Here is a 10,795-nt window from a genome sequence, read left to right as displayed (position 1 = left end):
TCACTAACAGACCATTTGAGGAAGGAAGAAGGGACTCAATCGTCGTCTGAAAAACTTTCCAGCGACACCTTCTGGTCAGGTCCAGAAAAGGTAAGCATCCAGAAAAACAGACACATAGACCAAAGGGACAGAATTGAGAGCCCAGATATCAACACACACATACGTGATCAACTAATATTTCACAAGGGGCCAAGGATACTCAATGGAGAAAAATCTCTTTAATAGATGGTCCTGGAAACATTGGATATTCACATGTAAAAGAACAAAAGTAGATCCCTTTGTGACACCACTCACAAGCTCGATATTCATGGAAGGCTTACATGGACCCAGCTGGCATCGACCTATGAACCAGGAGGTCATGGCTCAATTCCAGGTCAGGGCACATGCCTGGGTTGCGGACTCAATCCCCAGTGAGGGGTCTGCAGGAGGCAGTCCATCCATGATTCTCTCTCATCAATGATGTTTCTCTCTCTCTCTCCCTTTCCCCTCCTCTCTGAAATCAATAAAAATATATTTAAAAAATAAATAAAATAAAATCAGCCCTGGAGTTGGGAAGTCGCACTCAAACCTAATTCTAATATACTATTCATCAGCAAAACATAAGAGATGCATATTCATAATGAGGCAGGAAGACCTGTGAATAGCTCTGACAATGTCAAAGTCCCATTGATGTTGATTTTTCATGGGAGAAAAAGGATCGAACATGTTCCATCTGTCCCGGTTACTGTACCACCCAAGCTTGTCTTGAAACCCTGAAATAAAACTCCCAGGGCAATCATTTATTTTATTTTTAATTTTTAAATTTTTATTTATGTATTTAATCCTCACCTGAGGATATTTTTCCATTGATTTTTTTAGAGAGAGTGGAAGGGAGGGGGAGAGACAGAGAAACATCGATTGGTTGCCTCCCACATGGGCCTGGAATCGAACCTGGGACCCTTCAAGTCCCCAGGCCAATGCTCAATCCACTGAGCCAAACCGGCCAGGGCCAGGGTGATTGTTTAAACTGCTCCTCCACTTCTGTGGATGCTCTCCGAGCATTCTCTTTTTCTCAGTTGTCACGAAAAGTCAAAAGTTACAAAAGCCACGAGATTCTGCATCTTTTAATGAAAGATAAAACAACGATATAAACATACACAAATTTACAGGGAAGGAGTCCGCTTGAATCCATTGGGAGTTAAGAGGTGTTTCGTATTTAAATACAGTATAAAAATAAATGCAGAAACAGGAACCGAGAACGTACAGACGACAGACAGAAATGGGTGCTTGTTTCTGCGAGTACATCGGTGAGATGAGCCTTCCTGGGCGAATGGATCGTTTAATGAATGTGAAGCTGTAGGCGTACTGATTGATAGATGCTGTTTCTCTTGTACAGTTCTTCCAGTTTGTGACGGATTCAATTTCCAGGGAACTGTGTGTCTCTAGCTGAAGCTTTAAGGGAAAGAAAAAGAAAGGGTGGGGGGAGGAGGGAAGTAAAAGGCGTACTTCACTTGAACTTGATAAAAAGGAAAAGACACAGATCCAGCTTAGTACACGGAGGAAGGAGGCCGACCACATTTGGACATGAAGGCATGGAGATGGCGGAGTCCCGTAGAGATGGCACGCGGAGGAAGAACGACTCGGGTCCTTTGCTCATGCAACATCTTGGCCCAAGGGCCTCGGCTCCGGGTCACAACAAAGAGCTACAAAGTATATGCAACGACTCGGTCTGCGTCCATGCTACAGTGTGGTCCTTTCAGTTGGACTGAACGAGGCTCGTTAACCTCTTGGACGTGAGCGATTTCCCCTGAGGAAAAAACAGAAACAGACACAGTGTGATCACTGAAAACCCGCTTACCGGTTAACACCTATTCCTCACAGCCTATTTCTGTGTAAGGGTGAACACGGAACCCTCTGGGTACATCATAGCTCAAACGTCATGACCAGCTTCCCCTCCCAGCAACACATGAGACAAGATGACCCTCCCTCCTCCCGCCCTCCCGCCTGCCTCCTCCCCATTGCAAACAGACGGATGGGTTCACAGCACAGAGTAGCAACTCAGAAAACATGTCCATCCACGTCCCATCCAGGCTTAGCGATGATGCAACACCCAGGTTAGCCACAGTACAACGAAACCCGGTAAGCTGCCCCGAAAGATAGCGACGTGCATGCATTCTTGTTCAGCTGCTGGAATCCGTGCGGCATTAAGAAATAGCGAGATAGGCACAGAGGGCGATTTAATTAAGTAAGATGTTATTTTTGATGGTGTGATCGGTGGAACCCTCAAGATTCAGTCTGTCCCTCATCCTACAGAGTAATGGAGAGGAAGGTGCCAATTATACGTCCAAGGAAAAAGATCTCTTTGCTCCTTACTTCAAACTCGAGGCATCTCCCTGTCTTTTCCTACCTGACTTCCTCCAACCCCAACCCCAGAAAATCCCATATGTTGTGATTCCACATATTGTGTGAAGGCCTAGAATACATCTTCATTTTGGGGGGCAATCTTGCAAGCTAAAACGTCCCTGGTTAATTACAAGTCTCTAGAGTGGTCTTAAAGTTAGTAAGAAAAAGATGTACAGACACGTATCCATGGAGGAAGGAGAGAGAAGCTACATTTGCTTGGTTTGTTACTGTGGTAAAAATACACAGCAGTCTTTCCCAATCTACAGGCCGCCAGACAGACCCCAGAGGAGAAAAAGAAGGGGTAGGTTTTCATTTATTTATTTTTCTAAATATGTTTTTATTGATGTCAGAGAGGAAGGGAGAGGGAGAGAGGGATAGAAACATCCATGATGAGAGAAAATCATGGATTGGCTGCCTCCTGCATGCACACCCCTCCACTGGGGATCGAGCCTAAAACCCAGGCATGTGCCCTGACTGGGAATCGAACTTTGACCTCCTGGTTCATAGGTCAATGCTCAACCACTGAGCCATGCCAACCGGGTGGGATAAATAACTGTTACTGGGAGGAAAAGAGGCATGATAGGGTGAGGGATGGGGGTGACACTGGTCACACCCTAAATTAACTAACTTAGAGGCCTGGTGCACGAATTCATGCATGGGTGGGGTCCCTTGGCCTGGCCAGTAAATGAGAAAAGCATAGAAAAATATTACAAGAAATAAACATTATATGAAATACAGTTCTTTACATACTAATATATCACCTACTTTTTATACAAAAATATGATTTGTTAAAACTGGCATTACACTGCATAATATTATGACTTACTATGAGTAACATGTATATTAAAATAATTGTATTTTGATCAATTATCCATGCTATACATATTTCTTCTAATATAATGTTTTGTTCACAATCATTGTATTAGTGGGTAAGAAAATCCATTTAGAAAGATGCTAACAACATGAAGAAAATAATTGAATATTACAGAATAGATCAGACTATCTCAGACTGTGTTGCACATAATTTTAGTTCTAAACACATATCGTTTATATATTATAGAGTTTAGTTCCATACAGTACCATTTATGTAGCAATACACACAAACACGTATGCATTCCGATGTCAAATGTGGGTGGCAAAAAAATAAAGATGAAAGCCACTACTCTAAAATCTAATTTTTAATCGCTGCATAATATTCTACCATTCTTAGATACCCTGATGCATTGAAGACATTCACAACTGTACATTCAGATTGGGTCTTACGTTTGGCATTTATAGGATGCAACAGATACTCTTGCATGAGTGTGAACACCTGGGTTTCTTAAAATAATTTACTAAAAGTTGAATTACTGATGGAAAGCGAGAGATTTTTGAAGGTGTGACACACTCTGTAAAGTTTCATTTGAGAAAAGTGATTAGCAATTACACTCCTATTGACTGTATATGAAATCACCCATTTTCTTACCCTTTCTACAGTAGATATTATCATTTTAAGAACTCATTTGGTGAAGAAAGTTATTGTGCTGTGTTTGGAATTATACTTAGCTATTAACATATATTTTATTCTCACGTGTTTATTGACTATTTCTTTTGTTAAAAATGTTCAAGTCTTTTGCTCATTTTTCAAATGGCCCATTCCTTTTGTATTATTTGTTTGCAAAGAACTCATCAGAAACTATATTGGATATTTATTATGTACATGCTCATTTACGTATTTTTAAAAAAATTGTTTTTATTGATTTTTTTTTTTTTAGAGAGAGGAAGGGAGAGGGACAGAGAGCTAGAAACATTATAAACATCAAAAATAAACATTGGTGATGATTTAGGGCCATCCAGTAAGTAACCTCATACCTAGAAATATTTAATATATGACTCTACCTTTAGTGGAAATTAAATTTACACTTGTCATAACAAGCCCAGTTTTTATGGATTCCATTCATATTTGCCCTAGTTACATAAAACAAATTTATAAAAATAATATGCAAATGTATTGCCTTTAGACTACTGATGAAATTATATCCAATTCCATTTAATCCAATGACGTGATTGAGATTGATACTGAGATTAAGGTTGGACTATCTGCAAATACTTGTCAAACACTGTAATGTTGGGTACATAACCACATACACAAGCTTTCCATATCTTCTTGCTTTATCAGCTACAATTTTGTATCTTAATATAAGTCTCAGATGATACTTGAGTAACACCTCAAGTTCACGTATCTTCAAATAAAATCAAAGCAAAAATGTAATGTGATGTATTAAGTATTGTATAACTTTTACGATTCCTAATTGAGAGAATCTGAAGTTTCGTTTTCTCCTATCAGCTCATTCAGTGGACTGGACCCCAAAGTGTAAATTAGCCTCCACGTGCATTTCCTCCCCCTCCTTCCCTTCCTCTATTTAACTGCCCCCGCTCTTGTTCTCGGCCAACGTGAATGAATGCAGCAGCTGCTGATGCTGCAAACATGTCCCATGTCTGGGTTCTCTTGACTGGCCCTCTACCCACATCCTCTGCACTGATGAAGGCGACCCATTGTCTAACTCCAGCACACAGCTCTCTCCTCGACCCCATGTTCTGGAACATGCTCCTCTAACTGGAAACGTCCATGACGGTCCTCGTCGGGAATACAACAGAGCTTGCCCAGCCCCTGACCCCTCTTTCTAGTTCGACCTTTGTTCTCTCTGCTTCAGGGCTGGTTGTCCCGGCTACTTAGCAGCAGTTCTCTTGCTTAAGTCGTTTTTATAGAAATTTTTTAAAAATAAATAATTTTCTTCTTTTTCCTTTTTTTTTTTAAAAAAAAATTGATTTCAGAGAGCAAGGGAGAGGGAGAGAGAGAGAGAAAGGAACATCCATGATGAGAGAGAATCATGGATCAGCTGCCTCCTGCACACCGCCCACTGGGGATGGAGCCTGAAACCCAGGCATGTGCCCTAGACTGGAATCGAACCCGTGACCTTTCAGTCCACAGGCTGACATTCTATCCACTGAGCCAAACTGGCTGGGGCTATGTCTTAACTCTTTTCCCTGCCTAGCCTGTGCTGCTTTAAGAAATGCCATTCTGATGTACCTGAGGAAGCTAGTCCTGTTCATTCAACAGTTAGCTTTCACCTGAAGAATGACCCGACTTTGGTGCACGTGGGAGTGCCAGGCCCAGATCAGTCATTCCTGTTGCTATCTACCCTCTTACACACCACGAGCTTCCTGAGAGGAGGGGCCCTGTCTCGAGATGGATGAGTTCTCCGACAGGGGGCAAAGTGCCTGTGGTCACTTGGTTGGATGAAAACATCAGGTAGGGCTTGGGTACATGGGGACTATGAGGTCACACTCTAATTACACAGAGCCCCCGGATGTCTCCGTCGACACGGGCCGCTGGGGCCTCAGAGCCGCGGGCATCAACCCAAGGTCAAGTCGATCAGAACAGGACTTGGGGAAATGCTATGGAAACTTCCGCCTCTGGGAGAAGTTTCTCACTGGGGGGCTGTCTATTCAGCAACCTCAAAACATTCCTTAGGTGCCCTAACCGGTTTGGCTCAGTGGATAGAGCGTTGGCCTGCGGACTCAAGGGTCCCAGGTTCGATTCTGGTCAAGGGCATGTACCTTAGTTGCGGGCACATCCCCAGTAGGAGGTGTGCAGGAGGCAGCTGATCGATGTTTCTCTCTCATCGATGTTTCTAACGCTCTTTCCCTCTCCCTTCCTCTCTGTAAAAAATCAATAAAATATATTTTAAAAAAAGGATGCTCTCCGACCAAAAACCAGTATGCCATTCGCAGCTTCTGGAACCCGAGTGGCAATTTCAGAACGGATGAAGCTACTAGGGGGAAATGAAGATCGACTGTCCAAACTAAAAAGGCTAACCATCTGGTACATTTCACAGCAATCGATGTACCTAAAACTGCTTTCTCAGGCAAGTTACCACCACAGCCGCTTCAGTGTCAATAAAACAAGGTGGATAACCGTATCTGTCCACAACAAAATGATAAATGGGATGAGTTTCGGGTCCCCAAGAGGAGGAGGAGAAAAGAGTTCATCCTCGTCCAGACTCACTTGATGTGTTTGTTGGTAATATCTCTGGTCGGAAGCCCAACGACAAGTTTATACATTCTACTTACTCAAGGTGCTCTGGGAATGTTCTAAGGTCATTCATCTATACGAATATACCTGGAATCTCAAGTCATAAAATCTACAGCACTCAACCAGAAAAAAATAATACACCCCAAGTTCTAAAGTTGCATGGATACAAAACAAAACCTTCCTTCTCACAGTTCCTGATCTGCTTGTGTATCGTTTTTTAAAAATATATTTTTATTGATTTCAGAGAGGAAGGGAGAGGGGGACAATCACTGATCGGCTGCCTCCTGCACGTCCCCTCCCGGGGATCGAGCCCGCAACTGGGCATGTGCCCTTGACTAGAATCGAACCTGGGACCCTTCAGTCTGCAGGCCAACGCTCTATCCACTGAGCCAAACCGGCCAGGGCTTGTGTTGCTGTTCCTATAGCCAGGTTATAACAATATGCTGGGCCAGGTAACTAAACGTCTACAAATAAACACGAATTGAAGATGGGCTCGGCCTCCAGAGGAGGACGCCACCCGGTGGCAGCATGTATCAAGGAGCAAGGTGATCAGTGGGGAGGGAAGGGATTTGGGAACAAAATAATTTTGGGGTCAGTGCCTGCTGGGCAAATTATGTCCCTCCTCTGACCTTCAGTTTTCTCACTGTAAAATAATGAATATGATCATACCTAATGTGCAGGGTCAGATGAAATGAAAACAGATGAAAATAGGATGGGGAAGGCCTAGGGCAGGGATGGGGGGGCAGGCTAGAAGAGGTACATAGGGGTCAGAGGGGGCACACCTAATACTTTCAACAATAAAGATTTAAAAAAAACAAAAAGAAAATAAAATGAAGTAGAGTGGACATACAATAGTACAGCATATTGTTTTAATGGTTCAATGGAGTCATTGTGCCTTTATAGACCTTACAATGTGACCGCCACAATAAACCGAGCAATCTTCTGTCACCATACAACGTTACTGTGATGTTACTGACCATATCCTCTGGGCTGCACATTCTATCCCAGTGATGGATTTATTTGATAACAAATCTTATCCCCCTTCACCTTTTCCACCCATTCCCCGAAAATGAAAACACTAATTTGAAAACAGATCTGCAGCCCTATGTGTACTGCAGCATTATTTACAATGGCCAAGACATGGGAGCAACATTGGTGTCCAGTGATAGCTAAATGAATAAAGAAGAGATGGAAGATAGATATCTCTCTATATAAAAGCCTCCACGACCGGCCGGCCAGCCAGTCGCTAGGGCATGCAATGACCACCAGGGGGCAGACGCTCAACGCAGGAGCTGCCGAGCGACAGCAACTTTGCAGAGCGCCCTCTTGCACTCCGGGACCCCTTGGGGGATGTCAGACTGCTGGTTTCGGCCCGATCCCCGCAGGCCAGGCCACGGGAATCCGTGCACCAGGCCTCTAGTATATATATAATACATGTAATATATATAATAAAATACTATTCATCAAAAAAATAAAATAGCCAAAACCGGTTTGGCTCAGTGGATAGAGCGTCGGCCTGCGGACTGAAAGGTCCCAGGTTCGATTCCGGTCAAGGGCATGTAACTTGGTTGCGGGCACATCCCCAGTAGGAGGTGTGCAGGAGGCAGCTGATCGATGTTTCTCTCTCATCGATGTTTCTAACTCTCTATCCCTCTTCCTTCCTCTCTGTAAAAAATCAATTAAAAATATATTTAAAAAATAAATAAATAAATAAAATAAAATCTTGTCATTGATGACAACATGGTGGACCTAGAGGGTATTGTGCTAAGCGAAGTAAGTCAGACAGAGAAACACAAATACCATGTGCTTTTACTTACATGTGGAATCTGGAAGCATCAAAACAACAAACCAGTGTGATGCTGTTTTAAGAGTTGGGGAACTTGGTCAGAATCAGGGATGGTGTTGGAGGAAAGACATCCATTTGGCTTCCCCTTCCCATCTTTCCTAAGTTGAAGTATTATTTTTAATTCTCTCACAGAAACTTCCATTCTAGTCTCACGAACAATTCTCTGTCGGCGTTATTTTCGAAAAGGAGGAACTGGAAACAATTCTAACACCACCTACTGAGCACGGTGCCACTCTCTCCGCCAACATCTTGAGGCGTTTCTTCTCCCTTCCCTTCCCGTGGTGACATTTCACATTAAAGGTCAGAGATGGCAACAGATCCCCCCCAAATGGTGGCACGTTTCTAATGTGATCCGTCCCCGGGGCCCGGCACGTCCCAGCCCTTTACTTTGTACAACCACACTGAATGCTCCACGTATACGCCGCTTTTTACCGTCTTTCAAAATCTCTGCGCACCGTCACAACATGCAATTTGTAAACACGGCTGATGGACATTCCCCACCGCCAAGACCCTGGAAGGCAACTCAAAGCAAAAACCACATCTCCATTGAATCCCATGTGCTGACGTTTCAACACACACAACTCCACGGAACTAGCCATCACAGCAGAAGCCACCACACACACACACACACGCACACACACACAGCAGCATGGAGCTAACCACACAACCCCACAGACAATGCAGACGGACTGGAGTAGAAACCAAGAGAGTTCTACCTCTTTTCACAACACGTTAGTGCTGGCCCTCAGAGTTGGTGTACAGTTTTTATGGCATGGGAAAATGGGGAGGCTCCTGCCCTATAAAAATAAACGTGTTCAAGGCTTTAGTTTGAGCTCCCACGAGGTGGGAAAGTTTCAAAGGCGCTGGCACAATACAAAGAAAAGGGGGAAGACTCCCCCCCCCCCCCCACAAATATATCACCAAAACACATGGCTAGATGCTGAGAAAACAGTGGCATAAAAACGACTGGCCTCCCGAATGATTTATGCCACAACTTTCACCAGCTTTCCTGGGAGAGAGAGGAGGAGAGAGGCATGGAGCGGGCCAATGAGGGGCGGACCAAGACTTTGGCTGTCAACTGCTTTCTAGGTCATTGTCTCCCTACAGACGTAGAAAGCACAGCCCTCCCCCCGCCCCCGCCACCTCCCCGCATTGTTCTTAATCCTTTAAACATTACAAAAAGCCAAGGGAAAGAGCATAGAAACGCATGCACTCTCTTTAATAAAGAAAGGGATATCGTGAGTAAGAAGAACAATGTAAGGAAACAATGATTTCTTCATTTTACGTATGACGATATAGGCTTCTTTGCAAACCTTGGTTCGATTGGTACATGGAGATGTTCCATATGAGACCTCTTTATCTACCCTGGAAAGGGCTGAGACCCAAGGGTCATTAGAAAGCAAGTTCTGGGTCTGAATCAAGGCAGCACCTTGGCGGTTACATCCAAGCGGGAGATGGCGTTAGAAATTGGGGACACGGCTTAATTGGACTGAAGGATGTGTAGTTTCTCCCCAAATAAGACTTACCACATTCTGGGCAAATTTCTCAAAAGATGTTCTGCGATCCATTGAGGGCTCCGACTTACACGTGCGGGGTGGGGCAAGGCAAAGGGAAACAGGGAATGTAAAAAAAAAAAAAAAAGAAAGAAAGCAAGCAAGAAAACAGAGCAGAAAGAGACAGGAGATGAAATGATAAAACTCCAAATCATGACCTAAGCCACAGGGACCGGGAGGGGCCAGAGCTACCAAGGAAGACCGCCCTTTATTAATGATTTCATTTTTATTTTCGTATTATTTGTTAAAATATTTTTATGGATTTCAGAGAAGAAGGGAGAGGGGGAGAGAGAGAGAGAGAGAAACATCCGTGATGAGAGAGAATCGTGGATCAGCTGCCTCCTGCACGCCCCCTACTGGGGATGGAGCCTGCAACGTGGGCACGTGCCCTGACCGGGAATCGAACCTGGTTCACATAGGTCGATGCTCAACCCCTGAGCCACGCCGGCCGGGCAATGATTTTTATTTTAAACATCAAAACTCTTCTTGTGCAAACAGAATGGTGGGATTTCAGGTAAAATTCAACTGCACTAAAATGAAGAAGATACACTGGCACGGCGACGTGTTTACGCTGACATCTGCAAAGTCTAAGTATTTGAAAATCTATAGGCGCTCCTAATAACTTTCTGTCGGGACCAGACTGATGCAGAGAACCGTTAATTTTATGAAGCACTGCTCTCCCGTAGAAATGTCTGTAAGGAGGGCAAGTTCATTCTATGCTGTCCAGTATTTTAGAAGCCTTTGTCTGTGATCAGAGTACTTTCTATTTGGCTAGAATTCTGTGTCATCTCAATTAACTTCCATGTAAACTTAAACACCCCCACGTGGCCAGTGGCTGCGGTACTGGACGATCTGTCTACAGAGGACTTTGAAAAATCCCATTAGCCGAACGCCGTGGTCGGCAAACCGCGGCTCGCGAGCCCCATGCGGCTCTTTGGG

At 44.0% G+C, this 10,795-nt stretch overlaps 1 protein-coding gene across 7 annotated transcripts in view; it reads right to left on the bottom strand.

Annotated features, from left to right (window-relative positions):
- Positions 1-1,087: 1,087 nt before the first annotated feature.
- RGS7 (regulator of G protein signaling 7) overlaps positions 1,088-10,795 on the bottom strand; it is a 174,746-nt gene continuing 165,038 nt past the window's right edge. For 4 of the 7 annotated variants that reach the window (XM_080650877.1, XM_080650882.1, XM_080650879.1 and 1 more), the window contains one exon: positions 1,088-1,786. In XM_080650877.1, coding sequence (XP_080507003.1) covers positions 1,736-1,786 — 51 coding nt within the window. In that variant the 3' untranslated portion in view covers positions 1,088-1,735. Of the gene's footprint in view, positions 1,787-9,019; positions 9,101-10,795 lie in introns of all 7 variants that reach the window. The other 3 variants (XM_080650876.1, XM_080650878.1, XM_080650880.1) reach the window with 1 other exon arrangement.

The sequence above is a fragment of the Plecotus auritus genome (assembly GCF_963455305.1).
Source record: "Plecotus auritus genome assembly, chromosome: 14".
NCBI classification, from domain to species: domain Eukaryota; kingdom Metazoa; phylum Chordata; class Mammalia; order Chiroptera; family Vespertilionidae; genus Plecotus; species Plecotus auritus.
The sequence above is the reverse complement of the archived record's forward strand: the minus strand, read 5'-3'. Positions and strand labels throughout refer to the sequence as shown.